At 41.1% G+C, this 13,657-nt stretch overlaps 2 protein-coding genes across 2 annotated transcripts; one reads left to right on the top strand and one right to left on the bottom strand.

Moving 5' to 3' along the window:
* Nucleotides 1-68: 68 nt before the first annotated feature.
* Nucleotides 69-5,580, top strand: LOC108052650. Its single transcript, XM_017135091.2, is given in 8 exon segments — nucleotides 69-473; nucleotides 594-3,130; nucleotides 3,190-3,572; nucleotides 3,636-3,914; nucleotides 4,047-4,386; nucleotides 4,512-4,669; nucleotides 4,735-4,852; nucleotides 4,854-5,580. Coding segments are annotated over 8 exon segments (4,146 nt in total). The 5' UTR covers nucleotides 69-175; the 3' UTR covers nucleotides 4,887-5,580.
* Nucleotides 5,581-5,591: 11 nt separating this feature from the next.
* On the bottom strand, nucleotides 5,592-6,631 carry LOC108052654. Its single transcript, XM_017135097.2, has 2 exons — nucleotides 6,524-6,631; nucleotides 5,592-6,033 (listed from the first exon to the last, which is right to left on the bottom strand). The coding sequence occupies exons 1-2, from the start codon at nucleotides 6,533-6,535 to the stop codon at nucleotides 5,743-5,745; spliced, it is 303 nt and encodes a 100-aa protein (XP_016990586.1). The 5' UTR covers nucleotides 6,536-6,631; the 3' UTR covers nucleotides 5,592-5,742.
* Nucleotides 6,632-13,657: the final 7,026 nt, after the last annotated feature.

The following is a 13,657-nucleotide window of genomic DNA, read 5'->3' as shown; positions in this document are numbered from 1 at the left end:
TATTTTATGCACATCGTATATACAAACGATATCTTGCACGGAGCCGTACCATCTCCATCCCAATCGATAAATTGTCATCTCCAACACAAAGCAATGAAAAAACGGATGTAATTGGTGCATAAGTGTCAGTGAATTCCCGAAAAGTGCTTAGAGTGCAGGATTCCGCGAGCAAAAAATGGTTGTCTGCACAGCCACGATGCCTATGGAAACGAGGCAGGTGCCCGCGATGAAGAAGGAGCCCCTGCAGCTGATGGATAACGATAACACCGCGAACCCTGAACCTTGTGACCCCTGCGACGGGGGGGTCGCGAAAGAAGATCGCGAGGAGGGCGAGATTGTTGACGACTTTGAGCTGATCATTTCGTCTGAGGACGAGGAGTTCAAGCTCCGCGCCCGCATCCAGCAGCTGGAGGAGAACAACAAGGATGTGGAGCGCATGGACATGCTGTCCGCCAATTTGGCACATCAATACAGTAAGCAACATGTTGGGTTCTACGCATTTAGATAAAAAGGGCTTGTCATTTTATGGGATGAACTTGAATATTTGTGAGTAATTGAATCGTTTCTGATTGGTTCATGTCTTGTGCTTACAGATTACCCTAAGCCTGTGCCGCGCCTGCCGACTTACCAGCAAAAGCCCTCTGTTTACATCCTGTCAGATGTGTCTAGTCAGTCGGAGGACGAGTTCGAGACACAGCGCAGGTATCGCAAGCACAAGCTGCGTCGCCTAGATCTGGGCAAAAAGAACCATCAATCGTTGTCCAGTGATTACAGGAGGAACCCCTTTGCTAGGCGCCACAAACAGCCTTCGCCACCCTCACCTGTGCCTCAGCAGCGCCGGCGGCAGGGCTATAACCACCACCAGTCCAATCATCACCAGCACCGCCACCAGCAGCACTACCAGCTTCAAGATTCCCTAGACAGCGTCACTGATGGCGAGCTGGGCGAATACGATATGAACGATGAGAACGAAGAAGACGAGATTGATCTGCAAAGGCTCAAACTGAGCAGGGATAAGCTGCGCGTGGCATTAGCTCGGGAGGAGCGGCCGGATGTCATAAGTCAGTACAAAAACAGCCTCAGGGAGCGACTGCAGTACCGCATGCGCAAGTCCCCCAGTCCCAAGTATAGAAAGGAATACCCGCAGGAGGCGGAACTACCGCTGCCTCCTCTGCATGCGCTCTCCGACGGCGGAGAGGATGAACCCGAACAAGAGCAGCCGCAAGGCGAAGATCCTGCCGAGCTCAAGTTGCGACTGATAGCCCTTAAATCTGCGATACTGAAAAAGCATCTGGCGCGCAAAAAGCGAGATGCGGAGCGAGCCTACTCGCCCACTGATATGATCAATCGTGTGCATCCCGCCATTTCCAATGACGACGACATCGATGACCTGATGGAGATCAGTCCAGCAGCATCGCCAGACCGTGTGCAAAGTCCCCCTAGATACTCAATAGACTATGCCGTAGACACAAAGCCCGTGGACATGGAGCTGGCTGAAACGGACAGCGATGATCAGCATAAGGATGTCTGGAATTCTTGGTCGAACAACTGGAACTCCATGGACCACGCAGGTGGCAGTTGGCGCTGCTTCTTGCCCAACACCCTGCCGCATGTTTCGGTTCCCATTGTGATAGACGAGGAAGATGAGGATGATATGAAGACGGATGGTCGGATAAGGACAGAGCATAGAGATTTCGACGCCGATGACGATGAGGTACCGCCACCACCGCCGCCCTTTCACATTCCACATATGCATCTGGAGGACGAGGATGCCCGGGATGCCATGCACCTGGTCGACCAGCATTCCAGTCATAGTTATATTACTGAGATGCAGTCCGTTTCAATGGAAAACTCGCAGACGCAATTGAAGGCTCTCGACCAATCCCAGCCGGATTCCAGTGATGACGAAGCGGGAGCGTTGCGAGCCATTTTGCTGTCTAATTTGCGAGCAATTAAGCCACCTCCACCTCCTCCAGCAACTCCTCCTCCGCCCGTTGCTCCCGCTTTTGTTCCTGCTCCTGTTCCGGCGCCTGTTCCTGCTCCGGTTGCAGCCCCTGTACCAGTTCCAGTACCTGATTTAGTTTCCCCACCTGTAATTGCTCTTGTACCTGGTCCTTTAGCGAAACTTAAAGAGGAATCAAGCCAGGAAAATGACTCAGATGATCCGGAGGAACTGCGTTTACTGCTCCTCTCCAGCATAGCTGGCAAGAAGCGAGTCAATGGCCCTAAATCGCAATCAGATTTAAGTCCAGAGATACTTAAAAATGCTGTGAGGCGTTTCCAATCCACTGGATTGCCATTAAAAGACGAACAGTCGCAGGATCAGCAGCCAATTTCAGAAGAGAGTGCTGAACTAGAAGCAGATAAGAAAATATTAACGGAGACTGTTGTGGAGCCGATTACCATGGAAGCTTGCCCCATCCCCACGGAAGCTGCTCCCATTCCCATTGAAGCTGTCGAATCCCCACAGCCAGTTGTAAAACTTACCATCCAGGCCAAGAAACCCACGTCCCCCTCTACAAAAATTATAAAAATTGTCAAGCCCAATAAGGTGATCAACAAAAAGACGACGACCAAGAGAAAACTGCCAACCGATGGGATATCTGGCTCAGGTTTGAGCATTAAGCGGCCAACAACATTAATGATCAAGGAGCCCAACGCTCCACTGCACATTCAGACTGCTACCTCGCCCAGTACTCGCCTTATTACCACCGTAGATCCAGCTAGCATCAAGGTGAATAAGCTGATCATCAGCTTAGCGGAGGAGTCAGCCGCCAGCGATGATGACCTGGAGCTGAGTTCGAGCTTTGCTTATGCTAGTTACACAGACATTGCCAGTCCTTTAAGTTTGGCGATGGGCAGTGTCAGTGGCTCTACTACCAGATCTAATACTCCCATATCCGAGATTGTGGAAACAGCTCCTAGCGCCAATAACAATCTTAGGCGAACTGTGATTAATGAATACTTTGAGAAGAAGATCGATGATTTCCTGAAGCAAGCAAGATCCAAGGCTCCCGTAACAAACTCACCAGAGGCGGCGCCAGAAAAGATTCCTGTGAAGGCCAAGGTTATCGAGAAGCAGCCAACTATAATAGCTACTAAGACTCAGCCGGCTAAAACAACGCCTGTGGTATGTTTGGCTTTTAATAGTTTGCGAGGACAATTAATAATATATTTATTTATTTGCAGGCTGTTCGACATTTGCCAGTAGCTTCGCAGAAGGAATACTTACGTTTAGTCGAACGTATGCAAATGCTGGAGCAGAAAAAGGTTCGGGCAGCCAAAACTGTAGCTCCTGCGGCAGCAAGCAAAGCACCTGTTGTCGGAAAGCCAGCACCTCCCAACGTTTCGGCGCCAAACGCAGTAAAAATTGGGCAAAATATAGCAAAGGCTGCTTCAGAAAGTGCCATTAGTTCCATTACCACCACTACCATCAGCAAGGTTGCCACTGCAGCTGAGAAACCTCAAGGCAAACCCACAAATGGAAAAGCACCAAAGACAAAAGCCAAGCAGAATCAACCATCTAAGGAGAGTCGACTGAAGGCCTTTGAGAATTCGTTTGTCAAGATTGGGTAGATATATCTTTATCTAGGTATAGCTTATAGTTAAAAATCCCTTATTATGCTTCATTGTAGGGGAAGCATGCTAGTTAATTTGGACAAATCACTGCAAATGGTCGAAGAGGCCAAGAAGTCGAAGGCAATACGTCTGCGATGCTCACAACGCCTCAAGGAACTCTTTGCCGAGATGCAGACTGTAAAGCAGACGGTCAAGCAGGAGGAACTTAAACTGGCGAGGATTCAGCCGGAGATTCAGGCCAGCCATGAGATCATCATATCACTCAAGCAGAAACGTCATAAGCTCCATTCGGCAGCAATGGATTTGGGCCGAGGATTAAGGGGCGATGACTACAGGTACTAGCACCATCAACCACAACAGCAACCAGAACGGCGTGGGAAAGCTGGAACAAAGCGATTACTGAAACCAAACCAAATAAGAGGGATGGGAAAGAGTTCTTTGCGATTATAGGTTTGATTTCCTTGCAGGTTACTCGACGAGGGCAAAGCGGCCATCACCCGTAAATCTACACAACTCACTAGGGAGATACGTCTCTACAATTCCATAGTGAAGTACGATGACCTCAAAAAGCTGACTGACGTTGAGGACAGTCAATCAAATACTGTGATCGAAGCGGAATCGAAGACGAGTCAAACGGAGAGTGATTCCCCCGAGCAGCCAAAGGAATTGAAGGAGGCGGATACCCCGGAACAGGCAGTTTTAGAACCTACTCAACCTTCCGCAGAGCCTGCGACTGGAAACCAACCTGAAACGGAGACGGAGCCTGAGATTGGAAATAAACCTGAAACACGGACAAAGATTCCAGATGTGCGTGGATTTCGATTTGTACATATTGCTTCAACTATTGCTAAGAACCTCATTCAACGCGAGCACTTTAGTCCCGAATGTTTGCTAAAACACCACCCTAACAAATCGGTTGAGTTTATTTTCAGGATCAGGCGCAGGACAAGACGATAGATGTGCCTATAAAAGCTGCAGGACCCTATACGGTGTCAATAATGCGGGAACTTCGCGAAGAGAAGGCCGACGAGCCTTATAGGGAGAGCTATCTCCGTGCATATCAAACGCCCATGTCCCGGAACTACAATAGGTGAGTAGGAATCGTACAATCTGTCGCCTGGGGAAATGTATTTGCTTCGTTTCTCCATTCTCAAGCCACCTCGATGTCCACGCGACCATCTGCCCCTTTGATCTAATGGGTCGCTGCGAGGATGCGGACTGCTCCTACCTGCATTTAGCCCGCCCCGATTTCCAAAACGAGCTGCCAAAGACAAACCTCCCTCTCAATAACTAACAAAACTTACTAAAACACTAAAAGTACATATAACCCAAAACAAACATTAAATAGCGTGGTTGAATTCTGGTAAGTTGAACTCTTCACGCGACTTAATATTTAAATGTTGCTTTCAGTCAACGTTAAAAAGAAAGAAACTCACAAATCAAATGCCAAGCAGATGAAGAGAAGCAGCCGCCGATGCAGCGAGTGCAAAACCATAAAAAGAGAAAAAGAACAAAGAAAAAAAACAATCGTTACTAGGTTGTACCTTGTTTGTTATATACATTTATATATATCCCGTGTAGTGCAAGTTCCATGTTCGCCAACGCTCGAAAACGATGTTTCGGGCCACAGTTTGAACGGATGTGCATTCCTACTATCCGCTTATTATTTTTTTTACCTTATTATTTCCAACGATTATTGAACAAACTCGCCATAAATGAATGCCTCAGGGCAAACAACTAGAACAGCATAAATCGTTAATTTTAATACGCGTACTCTTTAATTGATAAAAGCTTGCTTTAAACAATTTATTTGATTGCCAATTGAAAATAGTTTTCGTATCGCAGAGAATGCCAAATTTATTTTTCATTTTGAAATCACTTTTCAATAATCTTTATACATGTTTAATTATTATAAAGTTTTCTAAAAATGAAAAAAATGAATTTACGAAACAAAATTCGCCAAAAAAAGAGATGATGCAAATAAATAAAAGTACAAAATGAAATGAAGACTGTTTAAGTGGGAAAGGGGTAAAGACCACAAATACGCTAATTTAGCCTTGTTTATTCCTAAATATAATTTAAAATAAATACAGTGGGTTATCACAGCCAATCCATACAGGAGTACGAAATAATGTACAGGGTTTTCTTCGCCGCCTGTGCCCCCTAATCCTCGCCCTCATCGTTGCCGAAGTAGACGTATTCCCTGCACCAGTCCTTCACGCCATCGTCGTTGCTGCAGCAAACAGGATACACCATATTCGACTTGGTCACCTTGGCGCACCTCATGCACAGCTCCATCGTATTGGCATCCTTCTCGCACTGCTGCACTTTCAGGACGGTTTCCACGGACAGATTTCCGTGGTACTCGCTGGGATCCGCCTTTGCCTCCCCCGCCGAAGGTCGGGCATCGGCACTGAGTACGTGTAGGGTCACCATCAATATAATGCAGAAGATCTGTAATCAGTCGAGAGTTGAACAATTCATTAATTGAATTTTCGGCTGTGACCCAATTGAGCGCCAAAGGCTGTTCGATGCGCTTTTGTCTGGTTCTAGCCCAACCCGAAAAATATGATCGGGATCAAACGAGTTATAGGGAGTTTAGGTCTTTGGAGTCAAGTCATATTCGAACAAAAGGACAATGCGTTTAGCTCAATCAAGTGCAAAGTGCATTGACACACATTGAGTTTGCGGGCAAACACCGTTTATAATAACATTTATCAATTTAATTAAATCTCTTGCACTTTTGTAGAATGATTCGATTTATTAGCTCAATTCACGTTGAGTGTTTTTTTTAGCCACCTGTTATAAATCATTGTGAAGTGTAATTGCTTTATTTGTATCAAAGTTTATTTCGATTGCAGATTAGCGCTTGGCATTATCTTAAGGATTTTCGGTAGACTTTGTATTCGGACAATCGGATTCAGGGACGGATGTTGTTGCTTACTTTCTGAGCCATGCCGTCGGTTAACTAATACTTTCTCCACACCACGACGAAATTGTTTAGTTCTCGATGTATTATTTGCTATTGCCGAGCTGCCCGCTACTGGGAGCTATTGGGGCTCGAGCATTACTTTTTATACTTGGGAGCCAGGCCATCGCCATCGACATCGACATCGCCATCCGAAGCTAACGCACAGATCGTGCTGGGATCGTGCAGCATTCGTGACACATAATGGTGGATTTGATAGACGAATGCCAGGTACTGGCATTATCTCGGCCGAACTTGCGATGGAGTGGGCTGTGCCCACGAAAGTAATCACATGGGTTGGTATTTACAATGGGTTCGGTAATCGCAGCACACACTTTTGGGATCGACATGATGGCAAACAGGAACCTCACGCTCATGACTCTGCAACTATATACCTTTAATTTAGAAGCCGATTAAAACGAACCTTCTAAGAAGATAATATAAATTAAAATTTCTGCATATTCATGTTCTCAAAATTTTAGATATTTCCTTTTAAAAAAATAGATGTTTTAATTTGTAATTAATAGAAATACATATATTAATTGGAATTAAGGCTTGGAGGTATTGTTTAAACTTTATTGGTAACCTTTAAAAAATAATTCGTTTTAATTTCTGTATAGATGAGAATTGGTTTTCAAAATGTGTACTTCTTTTATTACAATTTTGTTGATATAAAAATTGAATTAAAAGGGTCAAATATAGAGCGAATAAGAAAATAAAGCTAAGAAAATTGTAACAACCTGACAGACGCACATTGTTAATCGAGAAGCTCGATCCCTGCTTTATATTCCTATGACGATCGGTCGAATATGTGTCCGCATAGTGCACATAAATGTTGCGTAGACACAGTCAATTAGTGAAACATCATGTTGCTGATAATGGGATTTCATGGGCGCCTAACTGATTACAACCGATCATTCTGATCCCAGCCGAGAATCGCAATTTTATTGTGCAATGTCTCGGCCAGTGTTTACTTCCGGCAATAAATGGGAATCTCCGGGAACGAAAACTTAATAGAGCTCTCAAAACATCTTACCATAACCATACCCTGACTGACCTCACCCATCATCTCTAGAGCCCTTTTAAAGGCTTGTTGTTTACTCATGTGATTAAATGCATTCGTTCCAACTGCGAAAAAACTAATTAACGATGCATCTGAATCGGTAATTGCATATCAAATTCTTGGAATCGACAGCGGTTATTCCCCGAATTGTATTGAAAACATTTAATTGGTTTATTTTTCGCACTTTAAGTGACAATTTAATATTATCCAAGGTCATGTATGGTAGTCAAAAGTTTCCACTGGATGCATTGTAATTTTCGAAGACCAGTCGGTGTTTTCCCGAACAGATAGCAAAGGGGTTTCAAGATTCTAAAAAAACAAATGTATTAGTTTTATGTATAAAACAAACTATTAAGGGGATTCCAAAATCGTTCAGCAAAGTTCATCATTAAGGACAACCTTGATCCCATCCGTTTCCACTTGATTAAATACATATAAGCCAAATCAATTCCCCGTTATTAGTCCACAATATAATCCATTCAAAACCAATCAAATCAGTAAATAATCTAAGGGGAATTTCTAATGGGCTGGTCTATTTAGATTACAAGTCCCTGAATTAAAATGGGAATGGTGCGTAGATAAAAGAGTACCAGTAAATTTGTCTGAATCTCGAAAATTATGCAAGTTCCTCGGATAGGAGACGGGAAACCGACTTTTGAGTTCAACTTTATTTCTATATTTGAAGACCTACTTTAAGGTATACTAAGCAAACAAACAATGCAGTGCTGATTAGGCTAATCACATCATCGGAATTGTTATTGATTCAAATACTATAATTGCATCAAAGCTTACACATATATTTTTAGCAAATTAAACATTTGTTTATTTCTAGAAGAAGGTGTCTTGAACTCAAATTTTTGCTTTACATTTTCATGTAGTATCCAGGGCATTGTCACCCTATTTGACTAAAGAAAACAAATAATAAACAATGATTCCTTGGCCCAGACAATGAACTTTGGAGTCGCAGATTAAAGCAATCATCCAGAATTTCGTTCTGTTTTCTTTCGTTTTTTAATTAATTAGTCCAATCGAACAGACAGGGAAGCACGTTCTCTCCATATAGTATTTCCCCAGACAAGTGATTTCGGTAATCAGATTAAAGCGAATCTGGAAACATAAATAATGACACTTATTCTGAACGATTTTCGAAATCATCCATCTGATTCACTGCTGGTAAGTGGTTATTGATCGATGGCACTGTTGCCAAGTGGATCGCCCGCGCATGCGGAAACTGTCGTTTCTATATTAATAGTGAGGAGTTGATAAAGATTACAGATCGGCGGCTAAAAATACAATTAAGAATGTTTACAATGCGGTCCCAAAGACTCCGTTATCAGAGGGCGGTCACCCACCACCATTGTTTGTTTGTCTCCGTCTCGATCCTAGATGAGTAATGTCATCAGCCGTATAGTATATAGTACTCACCTTGGTCACCCCATAAATCATGCCCTCTTTTCCACCCACACAGCCTGCGAATGACTTCGGCAAGGCCAAAGTCCGTCGCAACAATCTTGCTCGCGTTTAATGATCCACATCATGAGGCTGAAGTGTGCCACCCATCGAAGGATATAAAATGATTGCGCGATTTGGTTATCGGTCGCGATCTGCTTCGTTAAGTGGTTGATCCAATTTAAACAAACACTCGATTTTGTTGAATTAGCTTTCGCTTTCTTGGTTGATTTTTACAGATAAAGTAAAGACTTACACAACTTACATAATATAATTTTTTATTACAGTCGTTTGATTTTAGTAACTTTCCCATCTATTAATTTCCCATCATTACAAATTTTAAATATATCACTATTGATATTCTTTAAACCCAAAAAGTATTCACCTATATTAGCCGCAATAAAATTGAATTACAGCATTTATTTACTTTTTGGATAAACCTTCCGAATCCTCAAGAATCACGATTTCATAAATTCCACTTCACTTTACTTTTGTAAAAAGTAAATTAAGAAAAACTTTACTGAAAGACAAATAAAATCTATAAAAGTTAAAGTTAAAGCTCAGGAAAATCCCTAGCTACAAAATATATATAACGGTTTTAAGCACTGTTATATTAGTTTAACACGCCAAGGGCCATGCTTTCGTGTATTGTAAGGTGTATTCTAATGATGCCAAAAAAAAAAGATAGTGGGTGCTCCATTCTAGGGCAAAGCAAATCTGGTCAAAGCCGGTCATAGGTTGTTGTCATTTTTTTTTTTGGAAAATAAAATAAAAGCTTTGAAATTACTGTTTTCTTTATTAAAAACCTATTGGTAAAAGTTTATTGTGTTGTAATGTTTACAATAGTCTTTATCATAAGAAATCTTTCAGCATACTTAGAAACATTGTATAATTTTTGTTGCCATATTTATATTTAAAGAACTTACATTTTTATACCCGTTACTCGTAGATTAAAAGGGTATATTGTATTCGTGCAAAAGTATGTAACAGCTAGAAGGAAGCGTTTCCGACCCTATAAAGTATATATATTCTTGATCAGGGTCACTAGCCGAGTCGATATAGCCATGTCCGTCTGTCCGTCTGTCCGTCTGTCTGTCTGTCCGTATGAACGCTGAGATCTCGGAAACTATAAAAGCTAGAAGATTGGCATTTTGCATGCAGATTCTAGGAGTTCCTACGCAGCGCAAGTTTGTTTCAAAAAGGTGCCACGCCCCCTTTAACGCCCACAATCGTTTATATACGATTTTAAAAATTTAAATATTTCGGAAAAGTAAAAATGCAGTTTTATTGTGTTTTTCAATACCTATCGAAATGTAGAAGAAATTTTTCAAATCGGACCATTCGTTAAAAAGTTATGCGTGATCAAAGTTTCTATCTCCATCTCCCTCGCACTCCCTTTACCTGAGTAACGGGTATCTGATAGTCGGGGCACCCGACTATAGCGTTCTCTCTTGTTAATTTTAATTTTTGTTCCCTAGTATATAATCAAACACATATTTTATTTACACGAAAGCTTCATAGTTAAGAAATGTCTTTTTGGTACAAGAAAAAATAAAATAAATTAAAAGCTCTCGTGTCGACAAAATGTAGACAAATGAATTCAACTGAAAACAAATTGACAGAAGCAACAAATAAAACGTAAGTAATAATCTAATAAAATGCATCGAAGGTATTAATTAATTATATTAATTTTTATAAAAGAAATTAAATCTTTATAAAAGTATTTTAAGAAGACTAAACTTTTTCTAATTTGAATGATGTAATCAAGGGAGACAGAGAAATCTCTTCGGTTGGAATGTACAAACAAGGTCTCAGCCAAATTGATATTAATAAAAAAATTGTGTAAACATTTTTACAAATCACCGTGAAGAGCGTTAACTCAGATAAATATATTATATGGGAAACCAAAATTTGTTCTATTAAATGACATTTAATTACATTTTCTGGCACGATTTGTGTAAGATTAATTTACAGAGCTTTAATCTGACCTACGTAACCAAATTCATCTAAATAAACTATTTACCCGGTGATTACCCAAATGTTTGCCTGCCAACTAATTAAATTGGTTGCCAGAATGTAGTCCACATTTGCCGAATGGAAAGTTTCCCAGGAGACGCCAGATTTGCATAGTTTATGGCAGAAGTTGTACAAATGCCATTCGGATGTTGCCTAGACACTAGGCGGCCCCATTATCCCTCCCATTCAATCATTGTCCGTTGTCAATTGCCGATGGCCATTGCAGTGATATTGATTTTCTGTACCGAAACCCCTGATGGACACAAATTACGAGGGCATACTATATAGAATGCTATAGCCCAAGGTCAGTTCTAGTCGGCGCAAACCCTATTATTGGGGGATTTGCGGGGAACGTGACCCGGCTGGCCGTCCATTCCCATTTCCATTCAGTGTCACCTGTGTCACCTGACCTACAAAACGTATCCCATACATAATAGGGGTAAATACCAAGCCGGAGGTGTGTCAACTTATGCAAGTCACTTTACATTTGGAGGCTGATGGTTTTGCCAAGGAATAAAGTGAATTTTACAGTAAGCCTTCGGTCGAACTTTATTCCCCTTCCCCGTTTAAGATCACCCTTAACAATGGGGTGTTTATAAAAACATTAACATATTGTATAAGGACAAGCTGTAAAAAATGAAGTTTAACCAAAACAAATAAATTGATAAAAGCTTTATAGAAAATTGTATAATCTACAAAGTTTTTACTGAAAATCCACATGATTTCCCAAATAAAGTTCACTCAAATATTATATATTTTTTTTTTATTAAACGATTGTGATTAGGAGCTGAAAAACCGAACTCATAATTCAACAAGAAAGGAAAGCTAACTTCGGGCGGAGCCGAAGTTGATATACCCTTGCAGAATACTCTGTAAATTATATTCTCCAAAATTATTCATATGATGCATTCATAATACTTATAAAAAATCCCAACTTCCTAACTTTAAAAACACCAAAGTTATGGCACTTCCGATCAATCAGTTATATGTCAGCTATAAGATATAGTCAGCCGATCCTTATGAAATTCGGTAGGTCGGATTGATTGGCCAAAAATAAAACCCATAGAAAGTCCCAACTTCTTATCTTTAAAAACACCAAAGTTATGGCTTTTCCGATCGTTCAGTTATATGGCAGCTATATGATATAGTCGCCCGATCCGGCTCGTTCCGACTTATATACTACCTGCAATAGAAAGACAACTTTTGGGAAAGTTTCGAGCAGATAGCTTTAAAACTGAGGGACTAGTTTGCGTAGAAACGGACGGACAGACGGACAGACGGACGGACAGACGGACGGACAGACGGACATGGCTAGATCGACTCTCCTGGTGATGCTGATCAAGAATATATATACTTTATAGGGTCGGAAATGTCTCCTTCACTGCGTTGCAAACTTTTGACTGAAATTATAATACCCTCTGCAAGGGTATAAAAAGATGGAGTCGACGCAAAAATGACGGACTCAGTAATAACCTTGAATTTGTTGTAAAAAATGCTATAGGCTCACTGGATAATCTAAAGATGTTTCCTGCCGAGCAGAGAAGATACACTGAGCGTCTCTAAAATGTGTGCAAACTTACGCACTACATTACTTTGAACTACCGTGGCTTTCATCACGTAGGCAAACATAGAAAGAATACGCAACGATATACAGCGTTCTATGTATGACCTCCATCAGAGGTTAGTCAGGTTAAATTAAATTGCAGTTTCTTGAGATAAAAAATCCATTTACTTTAAGATTATTCCTTTGATTACAGCTCTTACAGGTCCACCCCAATGTTCCTCGACCGACTCATTAGTCTTCATATTGTGCAGGTCGCCCGAAATAAAAACAAACAACTAAAGTGCGGATAAAGCAGTAAGCCAGAAGAGAAGATGATGAAAAACCAGAAACAGCTGCATTGCACTGAAAAGAAAAGAGATCTGCACATGCGCCCATCGCATTCGATCAACAACTTACCTGCATTTCAATTTCAATGCGGCGAGCAGAAAATCTGATAACAAAAGCCGAGTGGCTAAAAACAAAAACAACAGCAACAGCTGGGCGACAGAGAAGTTGAATGAAACAGGCAGTAACAGCTGCCTCGAACACTCTTCTCGCCCCCGCAGTGAATCACCCACAACGAGGAGCTCTCTTACTGCACTTAGCAAAAAACTAGAAATAAGAAAAACAAATACTTCATTCAAAATTTTTAAAAATATGTATTATTAAAAAAAGAGCAACTCAATAATCATAAAAGTTAGTTTCTAATACAATAACCTTAAAAATATTTATTTATTTATCTTGTATATTTTATTATTATTTTTTTGTATATATAAGATCTGTCCTAATATTCTTTAAAACGGTTTCATTTATTTACTTTCCTTTTTCTATTTAAATAATTTTTTTGTTATCCCGCAATTCAAAGGGAATTCTTTAAAAACTCTTTTCTGAGTGTACGTTTCTCTTTCAAAAGAGATACTCTACTGCTGTCGTTGCCCGAAGCGCACGAACGAAAAGATTGCGAGAGTTTAAGGGAGAGCGAGCGAACTAAAATCTATTTAAGCACCAAGCAGCTCTCATTTTTTTCATTCGACTTTCG

This window comes from Drosophila rhopaloa, unplaced genomic scaffold (assembly GCF_018152115.1).
Source record: "Drosophila rhopaloa isolate 14029-0021.01 unplaced genomic scaffold, ASM1815211v1 contig_115, whole genome shotgun sequence".
In the NCBI taxonomy this organism is placed as follows: Eukaryota; Metazoa; Arthropoda; class Insecta; order Diptera; family Drosophilidae; genus Drosophila; species Drosophila rhopaloa.
Note: the sequence above shows the minus strand (reverse complement) of the source record. Positions and strands in the feature narration are given on the sequence as shown.